The 21,552-nt window shown below is 41.1% G+C and overlaps 1 protein-coding gene across 1 annotated transcript in view; it reads right to left on the bottom strand.

Moving 5' to 3' along the window:
• Window positions 1-20,376, bottom strand: part of TESC (tescalcin) — a 61,193-nt gene extending 40,817 nt beyond the window's left edge. Inside the window, exon 1 of the mRNA XM_075178515.1 lies at window positions 19,645-20,376. Coding sequence (XP_075034616.1) covers window positions 19,645-19,702 — 58 coding nt within the window. The 5' untranslated portion in view covers window positions 19,703-20,376. The remainder of the gene's footprint in view (window positions 1-19,644) is intronic.
• Between the last annotated feature and the right edge of the window lie 1,176 nt (window positions 20,377-21,552).

Raw genomic sequence — 21,552 nt, forward strand, 5'->3', positions numbered from 1 at the left:
GCAGACGTGCTAACCACTAGGCCACTGTGCTGCCCACAAAAAAAAAAAAAAAAGGTGTCCTAGTATAGCACATTGTAATGAGCTGGAGGTGTGTGGGGAGGTCAGCGTGACAATATGGTGATTTAATTTATGCTGCTTTTCCTAATAGTGAATATATTGGAGGTTACAGTAGATACGCTTTTTACAGTTTACAGAGTAGCTCTATAGATTATATGCCGTTCTACAAGTATTTTCTGATCGTTCTATTAAGTTTTTAATTCTCTGTTTCTTTATTTAGCTGGTTTCCCCTGAGCATATGTCTGGGATTATTAATAGTTTCTGCATTCCAATGTGATTATCTTTTTCTAGGTCTCTACAGAGAAAGAATATATTTCCCACATTCACTTTCCAAACTAGTTTACCTCACCTTCTGACCTTCTCATTTCTTGTCAAGAGGATGTCCCTTCTCAGAAACTAATGTGCAAACATACAGAGAGCTACACTCACACTGACCACACTGTGATAACAATACTTCCAAGTGATCTCAGGGCAGATTAAGGTGAGAAAAACATTGTGTGATTTGAAAACAGAAGCTTCCAAATATATATTTGACAACGTATCTAGTAATGGGTTGACAACTTTTGTAATTTAAAGTCAATATAAAATTAAAAAAAATATATAAAAAATACATGACTGTGATATGGCTTTCTATCTGTTTTGGAACTGGCTCTCTGAACTGTAGATGGTTGTCAATGGCGGAAGTGGCGGAACTACCATTGGTGTGTGCATCGGGGCCCATGGAGATAATGGGGCCCGCATGGCAGATGCAGAGGGTCAGGGATCCTGGTTCCCTCCTCCCCGCACCGGGGCCCACAGTTCGCTAGTTCCGCCTCTGAATGGATGGATGAGCGGGTATAAGAGTGTGAACTTCTCATTATTCTTGTTTAAGATGATTATATTACAATACTGTTTATTTTTTTTATAAGCCTTGACTATTTAAACAATCTTTGTAGCTGGACACCCCTGTTAAGGCAGAAGTCTACCCACAAACAACTTTAATTTCCAGAGATGTTTATTTTCATTAGATATGACAATGAAAAGTGAAGCAATAAGCTGAATGCCCTGAAACTCAGAAGAAAGGATTAACTTTCATGCTTACCACCAGGTTGTAAGTTCACTGCAGATTCCAGCGAATGGGATGATAAGGGGAGTAACCTAGCAATTAGGTTAAATTTCCTGGCAATGCATTCTGGATCCTCGTTCTCAGCTGGAAATCCTTCCCACCTTCCCAATATATATACATATATATATCTCGGTGTGTTTAGGTTTTACCTCCTTTTACAGAGCAGGCACAGTTGGCAGAAAGGCATTTGTGAGTCGTCGATCACATCATACGGTGCCATCGCTGATTGGCCGCAGGTCACTACCCTCTTCGAAGTACTTTGGCTCTTGGTCCCCTGTGTTGGGGGTCCCTTGACCAGCATTAGGTGAGCTGGTCATTGTGAGTCCATAAAGGACTTTGGTCCTGGGACCAGTGGTTGTGCCGGATGGCCATACACTGTATGGTTCGGATATTGGTCGTGCCGCCTCTCCTCCACCATTGATTCAATCTAATTTCAATAAACAGTGACCTTTATTTCGTCAAAATACTTGTGTTGTGTCTTTATTTATGTAAGTTATGCAGTAGAAATGTAAGCTTAATAGGGTAAGCAGAAAAGGAGACATCTTCTTTATGAAGTTTATAGAACTGCTGTTCATATCATACACATTACAAGCTTTCAAGACACTGCATTCAGGCTACTTTTGCTGTAATCCCTTCTCATCGCCCGTAACATTCCTCCACAGAATGAGCCTGGTGCTAATGAGAAACATCCAGCCTTCCCCTCTATTTAAATCATATATTTATTGTACAATGTAGTTTGTATGTCTTAACTGCATTGATATGTCCCTGATGGTTTGCAGTGGTTTCATTAAAAATATATTTTCTTCACCCCTTTTAGTTACTTTCTGATATTTACTTTTGTGTTTAGCATCCATACATTATATTATGACATTTGAAAAAAAGGCTTAAAGCAATAATCCATACTTGCCAACTCTCCCGGAATGTCCGGGAGACTCCCGCATTTTGTGAGAGTCTCCCGGACGAGTGTGGCAATCTCCCGAATTCTGCCCACTTCACTAGGAAGTGCCCCACTTCCTAGTGAAGTGGGCAGAATTAGATCCCAAACGCCGCGATTCCCGGTGAATCGCGGCGTTTGGCCCCGCCCCCGCTGTCAAATGACGCAATTTGCGTCATGACGTCACAGGGGGCGGGGCCGAAATGACGCGATTTCGGCCACCCCGCCCCTTCACGCCCCCCTCCACTGGCTGGCTCCCGGAAGGGAGCTGAAGAAAGTAGGTAAGTATGCAATAATCTCATGAATAAATGTATTTTTTTTTTTAATAACTCATTGTGGCAGCTAACGGAAGGATGTCTGTATTTACAATGTGTCCTTTGTTTCTTCAGGCTGCGATCAAAGAGTTATAATTTTGCACAGTGTCATTGACTATCATGGCAAATTCAGTGACATAATGGAGCGCCCCTCTGAGCTCTGGTACTGTCAGATCCTCACGTCCTGCCTGCACATGACTTACTGAGAGCTGTGAGCCAGTGTCTGTATAACTAGCAGCCACAGCTTGTAACCTCCAGAGGACATACATAAAACAGGGACACACACAAGGCAAACAAAATAAAGGCAGACATGAAACCAAAGGGTATGGAGGATGCTACTCATTAGAGAGCTAACATTCTAAGTGGAAGAGGGCACAGTTAAAACAAGAGGAGCGAGTGTGGCTCAGAGTGGAGATTGGGACGGTAGTGAGGGTGCATCCATCTTAAATGCACCACCACCAATTCCATAGAGCATTTGTTATTCACATCAGTCCCTTCCCCCATTGTAGTTTATAGCCTAAATTCCTAAACACACATACAGACAGAAACACAGACATAGGAAATGTCTATGCACAGATAAGTTTCTGGTCGGGAAACTAACTCATATATATCGCTATGAGGCTAAATGCTAATCACTGAGCCATTGTGCTGCCCATAATTGTTCTAACCTGAGTCTGCCCAGTTTAAACTCAATCACATTTACGTGAACATGCCCTTACTCTACTTGGCCTACACGCCACTTACCCATACTTACCTACTTTCTTCAGCTCCCTTCCGGGAGCCAGCCAGTGGAGGGGGGCGTGAAGGGGCGGGGTGGCCGAAATCGCGTCATTTCGGCCCCGCCCCCTGTGACGTCATGACGCAAATTGCGTCATTTGACAGCGGGGGCGGGGCCAAACGCCGCGATTCACCGGGAATCGCGGCGTTTGGGATCTAATTCTGCCCACTTCACTAGGAAGTGGGGCACTTCCTAGTGAAGTGGGCAGAATTCGGGAGATTGCCACACTCGCCCGGGAGTCCGGGAGACTCTCACAAAATGCGGGAGTCTCCCGGACATTCCGGGAGAGTTGGCAAGTATGCACTTACCTCCCCGTCTGCCTCTCTAAACATAAGGGAGTCACAAGTGTAAGATGCACCTGGCTCCACATAGGAACTTGCGCTTACATATTTTGTTTGCTCACGCACAGTCCAAAAATTAATATTTCCTGCCAAAAAATAGGCCTTGGTCAAGTTCTCCACAATCCCATAATGTGTGCACAACTTCCAGGGACCATACAGTTTCTAGGTACTAATGATATTCCAGATTCAGTTATGGGCAGTTTATCATTTACATTTATTTTTTTCATTAATATATTATGAATCTGAATATATAGAACATGATTATTCATTTTAAATACTTTTTATAATTTATAAAACTTTTTTTTTTTTTAGTGTTAGAAATATATTATTTTGTTGGGTGTTTGAGGTCATGCTCAACACATTATATATAATATTATAATTCCTCTTCTTATATCTATTAAACTTCAGTTCCTCATTTATTTCATTATGGAGACTGTAATTCTAATAAGGCGGAGGAGCTGGTGCATTACTTCTACTGGCAGAAGAGATTATTTATACTATTTATACACATAAAATGTGGTGGCGCTTTGAGCCACAGATCTCTGACCCCAATCTGGGGAAAGGGGTAACATAGCAAGAAAAAGACACAGGGGCACGAACCGTCTGGCCACTCATAGACCTGATCTAGTCATATCATGAATGTGATTTTATTTTTATCTTTTAGGCTTACAACCTCCACCACCTCAGGCTTATACATTCTTCACTTATTAGTAACATGAGGCCAAAGCCAATTATGACATCAGAGCAGGTGACAGTTTCCATGGAGACCAGGACATTGTGATGAAATGATCATGTGACTGATATAAGGACCAGAAGCTGCTCCAGTCAGTCAATCAGTCAGTTGGGAGGATCACTGACAGGACCAATGGATCAGTATATACAGGGCATTATAAGAACTTGCTCATGTAACTGTTATGTCGTGGAATGTGCTGCTCTCTCCTCGACTTAGCTTAAATAATATAATAATAGTATTTTTGCATGAAAAAAATGTATGATATTCTGTACAGGAAAATGCAAGCAGAATTCTAGCTGCAGGATTGTGCGAGCTCTACAGGCAAGAATTGATCACACTGTATCCAGTTATAATATATGGATGATATTCTGTCATCGCTAATGTAAAGGTAAGTTAGAAACATGTCATCGTATCTGTATAGGCTCCCTTTCCCCTTCTGTATAAATTAATCAAATTGTAAGCCCTAGTGGTCAAGGTTCATCTCATTAGAATGAAAGCTCCTATGAGCAGAGCTTCCTCCCTCTTCTGTATAGATTAATCAAATTGTAAGCCCTAATGGGGAAGATTCATCTCATTAGATTGTAAGCTCCTATGAGCAGGGCTCACTTCCCTTATATCTCAACAAGGATATACTACAATATGCAGTTATATACATGTGATAAAGTATGAAAAATCTATTACTGTACAAGAAGTTGGGTAGGATTTTTTTTTCCCTCTTTGAGAAAAATTAAATGTCTCCGGAGGTTTTTTTCGCCTTCCTCCGGATCTATAGATCAGTAACTCTGAAACCAGATCTCAGGGAGCCCCAAACATGACCCTCTGATTAGCAATGGCCTATATTAATAGCAATGAATATTATTACATAAATACTGGTGAATTGGTCACAATGACAGTCCCTAGATATTTGGGGTTCCCTGGACGCTGGCAGTGTTCATTAATAAATAAAACTTCAGCAATATTTTAATTGCATCTCTGCATATTGTTAAATAAAAAAAATAAACTGAAAATAAACTCTGATTGTTGTTTAACTGAAACTGCACCCACTCAAGCACAATCAAATTAGGTATAACTACGTAACTGGTGGGTTACCAATGTACCAGGAGAGGTGATGACTGGGTGAGGACGGATTATGGAAGCCTGATTGTGGGTAGGGGACAGTGACTGAGAGAATGAACAGATTCCTACTGGTCTGCATGGTCACCCCCCATAAGATGCCCCTGCATAGGAACCCTGGAATCCTATTGGAGGCACCACGGATACAGTCTGTATCCGTGGTGACAGGGCCTCCCCCAATGCTGCAATACTCTTTGGTGCTATCTCGTGTTAGGAAATCCTGGGGAAAGCAGCAAAAGTCTCAGATGGAGTTAACAATGGAGGGAAAGGTCACATGAGGGCCAGTTAATCCTGAATACAGGTACAGTTATGGGATATTTTACCTGGAAAATGATTAACCAAATAATTCTGAATATCAGAAAGGAAGACCGTAACTAATTGTTGCTATTTGGTGATAATGTCATACATACAGACAAGATCAGAAAGTGGCTCCTCCTTCAGCTACGGTTTAACTTTAGCTAACTTGCTGTTTAAAGAAAAAAAACTTCAATGTGGAATCTTTTAAAAAGAAAGCCATCCTAAATGGGGGGAGGGGGAAATTGGGGCATGTATCTGGAAATATGTTACTTGTAAAATTCCCAAAATTGTCTGGTGCACTCATCCCGCAGTAAGAGCCATTACTTGAAATTAAAAGTTTTCCCTGAATGCATGATATAACTTTCTGCAGCAGTATCAAACTACTATGAAAATATAATGATTCTCTTTATTACAGAATGGACTACAATATGCATTTAGTATATATCAATTTGTCTTAGACCGTTTAAGATGGAAAGAAAACTATGTGACACTTCCCCTTTAATACTGGGATTTACATGAAGGGAGGATGTGTAAAGACATGAACAACTGACCCAGTTATCACTGCGGACACTTCTGGATGGAGGAAGCTCTCATAAAACATGGGTTTATAGAGATAACGCTACAACACTGTTGTCCAGATTAAGCTGTGTGTCACTAGGGTCAGAACCCATTTGTTTTATCAGCCATACTGCTCATCCAGATGTCTCCATTTTTTGAAGTATCCAGGGATAAATCATCCTCTAGCCAAACATCTCAGCAGAGATGAGTGTGCTGGTCTTGTGGCAGGTTGTGACCTGCCCACTTGTAATAGTTAGTGAGGACAGAGCTGCATGTGACACGGTAGAGTTATGATGTGAGGTGGGGAATGGGAGCAAGCAGGAATGCACAGACTGAGATTATATAGTAGAAGGAGCAGGGGCCTGATTCATTAAGGATCTTAAATGAAGAGGATTCTTATTTCAGTCTCCTGGACAAAACCATGTTACATTGCAAGGGGTGAAAATGAATATTTTGTTTTGCACATAAGATAAATACTGACTGTTTTTTCATGTAGCACACAAATATCAACTTTAAATGTCAGTGTACAAATAAGCTATCAAGTATTTGTGTGCTACATGAAAAAACAGTCAGTATTTAACTTATGTGCAAAACAAAATATTAATTTGCACCCCTTGCATTGTAACATGGTTTTGTCCAGAAGACTGAAATAAGAATCCTTTTCATTTAAGATCCTTAATGAATCAGGCCCCAGGTTCTTACAAAAGCACTGAGTAGTGACGTGAAGCTTCTGCCAAAACCAAAGCTGCAAGAATGCAGTGCCAAACATACCTCTGCATGTCATAGTGCATTCAACTTGTTTTAATGGTAAATATGTGTTTGTAACGGAATCCCAGCTCATAACATAGAGCAAGTCATGGTACCTTAAATAAGGCTTTGGATGGCTGCATCTAACTGCTGGTTGGACAGCCACTTACAAAAACAACTAGTTCATGATTAGGGGCTCACGACTCTGGAGCTGTAACTTGTGATAGCCTCTTCTGAGAACTGAAATCCTCTCTAGAGGAAGCTGCAAAGCAAGAATACCAGTGTAGCAGGCATGACTAATGCCCCATGACTTTCCCTGACCCTGATGCCCAAGAAAATGGGGTCCTTTTATCCCAAAAGCATACTGCTCCCCAAGGGGAAAAAGTGTCAATGTTTAGAGGGCATTAGCTGATGGTCCTATTTATGAGCAGTAGCTAGTGCCGGCAGCCTCATCAACAGCCTTGTTAATTTGACACTGAGAACAGCAGAAAAAAATATGGGATACTATTTCTAATCATCAATGACAGGGTTAATGCATTGTACTAAAGATGTCAAGAATAGATGTTAGAAGCCTTGAAAAATATGTTTTCTGTTGTCAAAAAAACCCTATAAATAGATTTTGCTCTTACAGCTGTAAGATAAACAAGTACAGCAGGTGCCACAGAAAATGCCGACATTTACAGAATACAAGAGCCAGTCAATGAATTCATAAAATATAGCTTTTTTTTATGACTCTATCATACATTATTTATAAAGGGAGATAATAAGTAAAATGCCTATCTGCACATGACAGTCTCACATTGTTATCACAACATTCTCAACTGGGTCTTGAAATAAGGAAAACAGGAAATGCATTAAAACTGAAGCTACCTGTACATGGGCAGATCCAGCCCATCACTGCATTGCTAGATCTGTGGATGATTTGTTGGCTATTTAGCAATTGGCTGAATAACTGGAACAAAAGTAGAAAGGGCACATATTTTTTCCTGGTCCACCAATGAGGATGCACCCACACACTATGGGTATCATCAAGGGAAAAGATATTTCACTCTGAACAATTAAATTCCAATCCACTTATAATGGAAAATACAACAGCTGTCAAGTTTTTCATAAAAGACTAAATGGAACTACCAGATCTGTGCCGCCAGCTAATGTAACACAGTGGGGGGAATGCAATTGGCCGCATTACTGCCAAAAGTAACGCAGCCTGTGCTTTATTACAGTTACAATACAGTAACTTTAACCCGGATTTCTGCTCGCGGCTATGAGAGTTAAACATTACTCTACTAGCAGTAATAATGCGCACTATTACCATATTAACGGTAATAAAGAGCAGCTCGTGTTACTTTCGTAACGCGGGCAATTTAATTCCCCCCAATATGTTGACAAAAAGTGCACTTACACTAAATAAAACCTAGAGAGCTGTTTTGTGGACTGCACCAATATTCATGAAATTGCAGCTTATCAGTAGGAACCAAAGTCTCATGAATACTGATCATGGAATGCTTAAATCATTCATTTATAATTATTATATTTTAATAATTGAATTATTGTGATTTGCATCATCGAGCAGCAGGGGGTAGGATCATGATGATGCTATTTGCATGGAATCACGTCATCAATGCCACAACTCCCCCCCTCCCCACACACACACACATCAGACTAAAGTGGAGCAATAACCAGGATGCCGGCCTACTCTGCCAGGAGTACAGGATGATTCCAGAACTTCGTGCATCTCTTGGGAGAGATGCTTTACTCTGGGAGAGTAAACAAGTATCCTGTTAACATATGAAAAAAAAGGCAACATATATAAATCAGCACAAACAAGCGTCCTTTTTTTCAAACATCAACAGACACTTACAGCCAGAATAGCATCAGTTATCTTATTATTATTATTATAATAATAATAATAATAATAATAATAATAATAATAATACTATACCCCACAGGCCTGGTGTGCCTCAACAGACATGCTTACTCTTTTTTCTCTCTAAGAGGGGGGGAATCCAATTAGCCACAGAACATCGCAGCTATGCACATTTTTTCGGCGGTACCCCAACAACGCAGAATTCTCCTCGCGCTTCTATGGGGTACAAAGAAAAATCTGTTACATCGCGGCGGCGTGTCGCGCAAATATTCCGGAGGCTCTCCGCAGACAACTGAATTCCCTCCATAGAGCTTAAATATAACACTTTTCCTTTTCTCCTGTTCAACATTAATTTAGAAGGTACAAGGAAAGAGATTGACATTCCCTTTTATTAATACCATTTGAAAAATAGCTAGTAAGTTATGTATGGCAGGGATTTCCTCATTCAGTTTCTACACTTTGTACTTAAGAATACTTTCTATCGCTTGTGTTTCATTTACTATTCATCATTCACAGAGTAGAATACGGCTTGTTTCTTCAATGGAGAATTCTTATCCATTTCTAGATTCACAGATGACAAATGTAACACATGGGGAATAGAAAGTATGTTTCAAAGGCAAACAAGAGGGGGAATGATACATTGTATATACTGTTCCACATCAGTTTATGAAAGAATACACGGGAGGGCTGTCACAGATGACCCAAGCAAACCACAAAGGGCAAGTAGAAGAGAGGACAGACCTATGTTACTGTGCACCCACACACTACATATTCCTACACTCTGTGTACCCTACAATATCAGCTAATAGAGGAACAGTAACAGAGCCTGTGGTATAATCTGTGTGGATGCATCCTCCAAACACCTGCTTCTTCCTTCTAATGCTTTGTGTCGGCTTCTTTGAAATGGAAAATCCCCATTACATCATATCTCTCCTCTTTCCTATTTCTTTAACTCTTCTTTATACGTTCATGAGCCTGATTCATTAAGGATCTTAACTTAAGAAACTTCTTATTTCAGTCTCCTGGACAAAACCATGTTACAATCAAAGGGGTGCAAATTAGTATTCTGTTTTGCACATAAGTTAAATACTGACTGTTTTTTCATGTAGCACACAAATGTCAACTTTAAATTTCAGTGTACAAATAAGCTATCAAGTATGTGTGTGCTACATGAAAAAACAGTCAGTATTTAACTTATGTGCAAAACAGAATACTAATTTGCACCCCTTGCATTGTAACATGGTTTTGTCCAGGAGACTGAAATAAGAAGTTTCTTCAGTTAAGATCTTTAATGAATCAGGCCCCATGTGTTTGGACTTTACCATGTCCAACTGCCTGGATTAAAGTGGGATACAGTGATGGGGCAATATAAATAAATGATGATGAACGGGTGAAAGCGACTGTGACACAAAAAACTTAAACAAACTTCACATTTATAGAGAACCAACAAAACAGCTGGTCTGAGACATACATTTTACATGCAGTGTTACAGCAAATGGATCTCTGGGGACACAAGTGTAACAATTAATGGTGAAAAATAATTTAGATGGCTTGAGCAAGGAGTTTATATGGATTGTAAAATGCAAGAAAGTGGCTGCTCAATGCATATTCCAGTTTCTGAGTCTACAAGTCAATCAGGGACTGTGATGTGCTGCAAATGATTATGGTTAGAGTACAGTAAAAAATGTTTGTATTCTTTCTAGATAAACACTGGATGTAATGTACAATCAAGAAGCCCAACAAGCCATGAGGTCCACAGATTTTGTTTTATAACTCATATACCGCCCTGGTCAATAATTACATCCAGCTATGCGGCAATATACTGTACTTGTAGAAAACAGACTGTACATAGGAAACAGAGAACTTATTTTGTTGCAGTAGTTGAGATCTGGTTCTATATAGAAGATAGCAGAGGTCAGGACATGTCAATGGATTAAACTCCAAAAGCAGCAACACTTTAACAGGAAATTTATAGTTCTGAAAGGTCAATTAACGGCTAGATGAAAGACATTGCTAGAAGCGTGTTCAGTATTGGATGTACAGTATCAAACAGTCTGCCCTACACCAAAGGGGTAAACAAGATTGGTAGCATATTGTGTCAGCTACAAATTAGTTTCCAAACAGTCGTTCCCTAGTGTCTCTTTCCTCCATGTTAACATGATCAGCCATCAAGTGACTGCCCCCCTCCCCCGCAGCTCACACTCTATTGTTCACATAATAAATTATTGATAAATACTCGTTTGTTTAATGAGAATTACCTTGGACACATATTATCTAACACACTATACATGACTGCTTCAAATCCTCAAGGTACTATCGCTGCAACATAAATACATAATATAAATAAAATACCTAATCGCCTGATGTCTCAGGGGCTGTACTGGGTCACATAGATTTGCCTCTATACATTTTATTTAGTGCAAGGGGTGGGTCTAAGTGGGAGGAAGTTAGTATTTTGATGTTTTTTTTCAGTGTGTCTGTTCTTTTTCCAGCTCTCTGTATATTTAGGTGCTCTTCAAGCTTGTGGAGGAGTCTCCTGAAAACAGACAGTAGGTGTGCATCTGTGCTGAGCGTTTCCTGCTGAGCTGAGGGTGCGCTTTGTAAGCACCATCCTATACTTTTATGTGTCTACCAACTTTTTCTATTTAGCAGTTGATAAAGTAATGATGGCACTGGGAAAGGTGAGCGGCCATGTAGTCAACAAACAAAACAAACTAAATAGAAACAGCACAATGCATTAAAAATATAAAATTAGGGGGAGAGACAAGATTTGACAAAATTTGCTACAAAGCACTTAAAGTAAAAAGCAATATTCATGAAAATGGTTCTTCACCCAACGTATGTTTATTTTCTTAAGTACTGCATACAGAACATACTTTAATATAACAATTGTTGTCCTCTTAATGAGCCCATCAATTGGGCTTCAAACACTGAGCGATGTGAAGGATAAAGAACAAAAATTACCCAGTATATTAGCACTATTTATTTTCACTTTATGCTTCCTAAAAGGGTTCCTCAACCTAAATATAAACTCTCGGACCTTCCTGTATGTTAAACACAACCAGGAATAGTTAATAGCCATGTTCCAATGATGACTGCTACCAGTCTGGCGGCTCTGCACTCCTCCTGAATTGTAGCGGTGAGCTGTTATAACAGAGTTCCGGGAGTCCTCTCCATGATTCGGGAGTCTCCTGGGCATACTGGGAGAGTAGACATCTATGATTATTAAACTTGCTATACTTTGATAGCCCATTATCAAAAACCTCCAAAAGGAAAGGTTAATCAAAAAGCTTTGTCTTAAAATAGTTATGGTCAACAATATAACTAAATGTAAGAAAATACTTATATAGCTTATTGCCCTCTATACTCTGTGTACTACCCAGTTTAATTGTTTTTCTTCACCTTAATTTATTATTAACATCTCGCCAAGGCAGCTCAGCGATATTCAGCTGACTCGGCGATACTGGCCCAGAGTAGGAAAAGTTAATGTACGGCTACGCCAGATCAGTGACCCGCTAGCGGATTCAGTCATGCGCAGTAGAAGTGAAATCCCAGATTTGGGCTTATTCTTATTCTAAGAACACCGCCATCCTGAGATGGAAGATTTTTAATAGATAGTCATGATATTTCTTCTTAGCGATAAGGACTGAAATACACTGTGTTGCAAATGTGATTAATACTAAATATGCCTCTTAGAAATGTGCTGGAGGTGCCATATTCCCAATGGTAAGCATGCAATCAATAGGGATATACACATATATAATATTACATTGAGAGGCATGAGGAATGACGTGCCTTATGTCTCAGTATGTCACTACTTTCCAGTGAAATAAATTCTCATGAATTCAGCACTCAAACGTCCGTTTCCACCATGTGTACATGATTTGCATAGTTTAATGAGTCACTATGAATTAATGACAGCAGCTTTGCTTTAAGCCCCAAAATCTAAAGTGGATCTGTCAGCATTAGATTTTAACCTACCAATATATCTTTAGAAGTCGTTTGCTCCTGAAATCATTACTGGTTTTGATATTTAACTATATATCTGTGTGATCCTTGCTGGCAGTCTCTTTAAAATGATAAAAGTTATGTATGCAGAGAATAGGGAGCAGACGGATTCAGCAGGTATTCTAGCAGTTGTATTAGTTTCTTTAAAAATTTGGGCCCTGTTCCACCGTTTTGGAAGAGGAATAAAAAAAAGTATTTACAACACTTCATTTTAAATACTACACGTAGGAGGGCAGATTAATTTGTGGGGGAACCAGGACTAACGTCTGGTTGTCCCACCAATATTTCCACTCTGCCTAACACACAGACAACTAGACTAACCGGGTATGATGTTGGCCTATATGAAAAACGGTTGGCTCCGCACCAGGTTATGACCTTCCTCACTATTACTGTATTGTGAAGGGGTGATTCATTCAACATATAATTCACATATGAAAAAAGAAAAGGAGCAAGAGTTGAGTATTGAAGCACTCCAGCCTTTAACAATCACTATAATAGTTAAAACCAAACACTTAATTAGGTCAAATTAAAATATTACTATATTTTTATATAATTCGCCTATACAATTCAGGTCAACAACTATATTTTAATATTACCTAAAAAAGATTTTGGGTTTAACTATTATAGAGATTGTTAAAGGCTGGAGTGCTTCAATACTCAACACTTGCCCCTTTTCTTTTTTTATATGATGTGGGCCTGACAATTCCAAATGAATATGTCATAGTTGCCTATTCATCCGGAATGTCCGGGAGACTCCTGAATATCTAGGAGATCTCCCGGACTCCTGAGAGAGCAGTGCAACCTCCCGTATCTGTCCACTTCTCTAGTGAAGTGGATGGCTGGTGGGACTTAATGACGCGATTCACAGTGAATCGTGTCATCCTGGTCACCTCAGTTATAGGCTGAAAATTGTGGTTTTTGGAAGCGAGAGGTGTGGATTATTGGTGTGATTCATGCACCACGCCTCCCTGGACTTAGCAGCGTGATCTCCCCTCCAGGATCTCCCGGTAGGCAAATCGAAGATGTTGGCAAGTATGGTATATGTATAGCAAACAAAGCCTAATATTCAACTGTAATTGAATAATTAAAATAATAATGAATAATAATTAATCTTTTTTAAAGCAAAAGTAGCAGTGAAAATTAGTAAATATCAACTAACTGTTTCTCTATACTAGTCTATGCGGCTCCTCTATACCAACTGATGCGACAAGTTAAGAGTTCACTGTAAGTATTTATTGAACATACCAGTAACTCAAGGCTTTAAGGTGTCTCATTATATTTTGCTAGACACAGGTATAATTATAATTATGTATTTTATTTTCACAGTTATACTAAACATGTTGGTCATTTCAAGATTCACAATAACAACATATTACACTTTGTCAGCGCACAATTAGTAAAAATGAACTTATAAAAAAGTAGTATTGGAAGGTTTACTTTGTTGAATATCATTTTACATAGCCCTTTGGATAGTTGCTATTCTAGTTAGACAACATCTGACACCAGGGGAGTGCTGGCAACTTTTAGCCTGGGATAGTGGCCCAGGCTCTTCTACCTGCAATGAAAAATTGGGTGTGACCAAAATAATGTGCGGGTGTGGTTAGATATAAAGCCAATTAAATATTAGAATAATTGTCATTTTAAAGAGCTATGATCAAATACAACAGCTACCAGCCCCATCCAACCACTATTCAATGCACAGACAATTCTATATAAAGTACACAAAGCATTTCAGTGACTGATATATAATTCATTGATCATTATAGCTATCTCTATGCAATTCACAGAACAAACTAGAGGCCGAAATGCAATACATAGAGCATTCCAGTAACATCTGTACAAAAAGAGAGAGCAATATACAATACGGTGAACAATCTAGGGCCCTCTATACACTACACAGAGCGTCTTAATAAACAATATAGAGAGCATCTTTATAACCAATGTATAATACAGAAAGCATTTGAATGATCTCTGTAAAACACAGAGAGCATTATAACGATCACTAGTCAAACAATAATTCATACTTATATTGTCCGGGAGACTCTCGAATTCCAGGGAGGTCTCCCGGACACCGGGGGGGGGACGGGGACGGGACGGGACGGACGGACGGACGGACGGACGGACAGACAGGTCAATCTCCCAGATCTGCTCTCTTCCTAGTGGCAGTTTGGAAGCCTCCATGAAGCGATTTATGGTCCAAAGTGAAGCAATTAGTCATTTCCCACCTCCTTCCGTCCTCACACTTAACCTCCCCATCGAGATCTCGCCAGGGGAGGTTGAAAATGTTGACGAGTATGTGCATACTAATGACTACTATTAAATGCCAAACCTGACCGCCTATAAAATGCAGACCTAAATCTCTGATGGCTTTACAATGCTGGCCCCTAGATATCTGGTGGTGATACAGTGCAGACCCCTAACATCTCTTGTGTTCTCACAATACAGGCCTATGGTGGCTTTATAATGCAGATCCACCCAATCAGTCTCTGTTGGTGATCAGACCCCAGATCTATGATAGCAATCCAGATAGCAACTTCTGCTGCTTTACTGACATCAGCCGCAGGAATGAATTATGTGGCACCAGGTAGTCCTGGACAAAAGTGTTTCAACCAGGGAGGCAGATGCCCCTGAGTCCAGCCCACCCCTATCTGACACCATTATACACTACATTAAATAACCCTGTGTATAAATTACCTGTTTGTTATCAATATTTTATACCACAGAATAAATTGTATATTCCAAGCACAGATTGTACATAACAATCCTCTACAGTACTGGTCTAGAAAAGTCTTTGATTAAAAGGGAAGTTATTCAACCTTATACCCAAGTTTTTCCTTTATGTGAAGTTCCCAGGGATATCTAAGCTTTCAGATGTGATGTCCCCAATGTATAGACAGCTAGAGGCCTGAGGATGCCGCCCTGATTTTATCTTCAGAAAGGGAATGCTGCTGACTGTGAGGAGACATTGACCACAACCAGAACCCAATGAACTGAACTGGAAATAACTTTTGTTGTAGGGGACAATTGGTGGAACAGACCACAAGTAAATAATAAATGAACTTCAATAGAATAATGATGAGAAACAAACAATAAATTAAGGTTAATTATCAGAACAGCTAACTGTAACTTACTTTGCTATATACTATTTCAGGTAACTTTTCTGACACCTCCTGCTTAAAACTATATTTGGTTAATATGTAGCTATGATGTCACAGCCAAGTGCCACTCTTCCAGTCTGAAGAGCAGAGAATACTGCCCTCACCACCAGAGAATACTGCCCTCACCACCAGAGAATACTGCCCTCACCACCAGAGAATACTGCCCTCATCACCAGAGAATACTGCCCTCACCACCAGAGAATACTGCCCTCACCACCAGAGAATACTGCCCTCACCACCAGAGAACACTGCCCTCACCACCAGAGAATACTGCCCTCACCACCAGAGAATACTGCCCTCACCACCAGAGAATACTGCCCTCATCACCAGAGAATACTGCCCTCATCACCAGAGAACACTGCCCTCATCACCAGAGAACACTGCCCTCACCACCAGAGAATATTGCCCTCACCACCAGAGAATACTGCCCTCACCACCAGAGAATACTGCCCTCATCACCAGAGAATACTGCCCTCACCACCAGAGAATACTGCCCTCACCACCACAGAATACTGCCCTCACCCCCAGAGGATACTGCCCTCATCACCAGAGAATACTGCCCTCACCCCCAGAGGATACTGCCCTCACCCCCAGAGGATAGTGCCCTCACCACCAGAGAATACTGCCCTCACCACCAGAGAACACTGCCCTCACCACCAGAGAACACTGCCCTCACCACCAGAGAATACTGCCCTCACCCCCAGAGGATACTGCCCTCACCACCAGAGAATACTGCCCTCATCACCAGAGAATACTGCCCTCACCACCAGAGAATACTGCCCTCATCACCCACCTGCTTAGGTAAGAATTGGCACGTGGTATGGGTGTAGCTTTCTAGGGCACTGTCAGGGCTTGCACCAGTGCTGCACTGAGGCATTTGTGGTTATGTCCACTTAACCCCTCATCTCCTCTGCTCGTTCTCCCCTGGCCCCTCTTTTATCTCCCCCTTGCTTCACTGGCTCCCTTTTGTTCCTGATTTTGATTACCCTCCCTTAGGATGTAAGCTCGTATGAGCAGGGCCCCTCTCCCCTCTTGTCTCCATACCTGTTCTTCCGCTCCGTCTTTACTGCATTTGCCTGCCCGGAGTTTCTGAAGTATTAGTACTTTGTTTTTATTGTTTTTTACTATTTCACCCTGTATAGTCTACTGTTTGTACTGTGTACGGCGCTGCGAAAACCGTGTGGCGCCTAACAAATAAACAATAACAATAATAATAATATGTCCAGGAAATCCAGAATTGGCTATCTGGCGTGGTTACTTTGTCTCCTTTTACTTAAACTGGTACAATTCAATAGTTTCTGTGGCTCAAAGACTACACTCTGGATAAGCGAAGGTGAATGGTTTTTTCTGTGGTCCTATAGCGCTGTTTCTGTGGCCTCTCTACACTCTTCTTTACTACTATCTGCTCCTACATATCATAGACATGTGGTCTCTTCTACACAACCTCTTTTTACTCTAATCTGCCTGTTACTTTGTCTTTAGTCTTTGGGGTGGATTCAATTCTTGGCGATGTGCCGTCGGACATTACCGCAATGTCTGGCTGTGCACATTTCTAGGTGCTACGGTAACTTAACATCGCAGATTTTTCGGCCCACCTCTATTGGGCGCAAGGAAATATTTGTAACGTTGTATCGAAGCGGAGCGCCTTCACAAACCTTCCGGAGGGACTACACTGCACATCGCTAAGGATTGAATCCTTTACGTCTTCACTGATTGAGAGACAACTGCTGCTTTGCTGAGTAACAAACCACTGTTAATATACTGACCAACTGATATACACGGCCATCTATTGAAGTTGGGGAATTGGGAGAACGTGCGAAGCAGTGAACAGGACCTACCTCCCAACTTTTACATCTCTCCCCTGCGTTCCTACTTTACCTGTCGGTCAATCTTCTTCCCTGTTTCTCTTCACTAACTCATCACCCCCCTCAACTAACTCCACCCCCCTTACCAACTAACTCCACCCCCCTTTCCAAGTGACTCCATCACTACCTTTCATCAACTCTTTCCTCCTCCCACTCCCATTTCATTCTCCTCTCGCCAACTGACACCTTCTCATCCTCTCACCAACTAACTCTTCCCCCACTCACCAACTAGCTCCTCCCGCTCCTCAACTCCTCCCACTTCTCACTAAATGACTCCCCCCCCCCCTCTCACCTATTAAACACTACATTGAAAGACATATCTACCTCCTATTACATACATTATCCTGCAAGTTATCTTAAGTATCACAGAATCAAATTTCCAAATGTGAATTTACAATTATCCCGAATGTTTTTTTATATCACACCAATGAATGTCTCTATATATATAAAGTTTATATTAAAAGGATTATTTTAAGGGAGTGCACATTTTGTAAGGCACTACAAAGAAAGCAAAGCTACCAAGAAATCCAGCTATAAATGCAATGTAATTATGTAACCTCCTTGGTCACCACAGAACTCATACGCATCCTACATGGCATAGGCTGGGTACAAACTACAGGTTATTCAGCCAACTATTGGGTCAATCGAGTGATAAACGACTATTCGGGCCAATACCGCATTAGTTTGTATACTTAAATATGAATAGTTGTTCCAAAGTACCGATCACTGTTCTGTAGAACTATGGGGTATATTTAAGAAATAACGGTAGTGCACTATCGTGCACTTACCGTGTAAATTAGTCCACAATGTTTCCTACTCAAATTTATTAAAGGTGCATCGCAGCAGATATCATGGATATCTGCTGCTTTGTACTCCTTATCGTTTTTGCAAGCTGGTGACTGCTCCGGCCGCAATCTAACAAGCTGGCGTACATTATCAGAATTGAAGAAATCCAATGCTGTCAGCTCTGCTCCGAAGAGCAGAGCTGGACAGCGCATGTGTGGAGGGATCACATGATCCCTCCCTGTCACTCAGCGCTGAGCGCTCTCTCTGCAACGATAGTTGCAGAGACAGAGAGGGGATCTTTGTGCGCATGTCCAGTTCTTGGAACTGGACATGCGCAATTGAAGAATGAAAAGAACGAGGAGAAGACCCAGAGACAGCGCTTCCGAAGAAGGGGGTAAGTATGTTTTTTTTACATCACAGAAACAGCAGTTTTTCGTAACTGCTGTTTCTGTGCAGGGTTGTACATAAATGTGAGAAATAGTTCAATCCTTATCATTGCGATAAGGATTGAAAACTACTTTTCACTTTATGTGAATATTGATAAATGTGCCCCTATAAAATCTCATTCCAATATTGTTCCACTCCTGCACTGTATATACAATCACCATCAGGATCTCCACAGAGTTTACAGAATCATGATATTTTCAGCCTACAGTTATGAAAGTTGAAGAGCACAGATCTGAGGGTAAATATTCTAAAATATGTATAGTGTGTACATATGAATCAGATGCTAATCGGGACTTTTTTTTTCAGTTGTTGGTAAAATCATTGTAGAGAACACAATGAACGGAACATTATGTAGTGTGTACCCAGCCATAAACTGGACCTGAGCATCAGATGTAACAATCTCACACATCGGGGACAGTGTACAAGTGACTGCCAGCAGAAAGTGCAGCATTACACACTGCCCCGGTATGTGCTGCTGCCCATGTACTGATAAGGATGTGTGGACACATGCCAGCAAGAGCATTTGTGGTACTTACAGCCAGTCTTATCCATTAGTTCCTGGGTCACCCGAGACCGAGACTGTGACAGTCCCATAGTGTGGTCCAGTCGAGAGGATCGGGTATGGGATGATGACCTACAGATTGCCGAGGAGGGGTTTTTCCTCTGCCCAGAAGTAGTCAGCTCCTGCCGGACTCCCCAGCAATACGAGCACGAAGACCTCCGATTCCCCCGCAGAGTGGAAGTACCCGGTGCGGTTCCTATCTGTGTTACTTTTGGGAGCAGGACCTCTATGCAGTACCCTGCAGCATGCAGACGTCCCAGATGTAGTTCTGTGTCTGTCACTGTCCAGTTATAGCCCTGTGCAGTTCCTCTGTATACTATCCTGCAGTAGAGATGCCCCTGGTGCAGCTCCTCTATGTCACCAATCAGCAGTACAGAGCCCCTGGTGCAGTTTGTGTGTCGCTATCCAGCAGTACAGAAGTGCAGCTCCTCTCTGTCTTATATTCTATAGGTTTGTGTCCAGGAAGCTTGCAGTACTAATTAGCAGAGAGAGATAACATCCCTTGGGTCCCAGTGCCTGCCGTGTTAAGCCTTGCCTGCCTCTACTGACACACACCTGCCTCCTCTGACATGACCCAGAGAATGCAGTCCTGCAACCTCTAGGTACCGGGAGGGGAACATGGGAAGAGACTCTGCTACATGCTGATACCTGCCAGCTAGCCCTAGGATACGCGTTGTCTGATCTAGGACTGTATACCGAGGGTGAATCAGGCTGAACAAGTTATCAGGGCGTATTTTTCATTTGTGTCGCCTGTGCAACATTGTCAGGATGTGGGGTCATGCGGGACTAGCAATCTGTTGCTTTGTAAAAAAAAAAAAAAACATTGCAGCACTAAAGTAAAAAGGCAGTGATAGATTATGAAGTTACCAGATCTTATATATATATATATATATATATATATACACACACAATTGGTAATAATAGTTAAATAGTTATTGTGATGAACTCATTTATGTTGCTGTTAACCCTTACTGTTTAGTTTCATTAAATATTTTATCCGTTTGCTTATGCAAGGGTTAAAAAATGACTTTTTTTTATTTGTCAGGGTATCAGAGTTACTTTTATGTTGTTTTATTACAGACATATAGGGCTTTCTTTTGCTAAACTTATAAAAGTTAGGGGTCTCTTTACGAAGCTGCGATGAGCCAAAAATCTGTCTGTTTTCTCCAGAGAATGGCCATTTAGGGGTATATTTAAGAAAGCACGGTAGTGCACTATCGTGCACTTACTGTGTAAATTAGGCCATGATGTGCTCTCCGCAAATTTATTAAAGGTGCATCGCAGCAGATTTCATAGATATCTGCTGCTTTGCACTCCTGATCGTTTTGTCTCCTTTTACTTAAACTGGTACAATTCAATAGTTTCTGTGGCTCAAAGACTACACTCTGGATAAGCGAAGGTGGATGTTTTCTTTCTGAGGTCCTATAGCGCTGTTTCTGTGGCCTCCTCTACACTCTTCTTTACTACTATCTGCTCCTACATATCATAGACATGTGGTCTCTTCTACACAACCTCTTTTTACTCTAATCTGCCTGTTATTTTGGGGTATATTTAAGAAAGCATGGTAGTGCACTATCGTGCACTTACCGTGTAAATTAGGCCACGATGTGCACTCCGCAAATTTTTTTATGGTGCATCGCAGCAGATATCATGGATATCTGCTGCTTTGCACTCCTGATCGTTTTTGCGAGCAGTCACCATTCAACAGAATGGTGACTGCTCCTGGCCGCAATCTAACAAGTCCCGAAAAAATCTTTTTTTCGGGAACTTGTTGTGTCAATGTACGCGTACATCATAGGAAATGCTGCTAAAACTTCTGTTCTTCGTTATGTCCAGCTCTGCTCCGGAGAGCAGAGCTGGACAGCGCATGCGCAGGGAGTGA

This window comes from Mixophyes fleayi, chromosome 1 (genome assembly GCF_038048845.1).
Source record: "Mixophyes fleayi isolate aMixFle1 chromosome 1, aMixFle1.hap1, whole genome shotgun sequence".
Lineage (NCBI taxonomy): Eukaryota > Metazoa > Chordata > Amphibia > Anura > Limnodynastidae > Mixophyes > Mixophyes fleayi.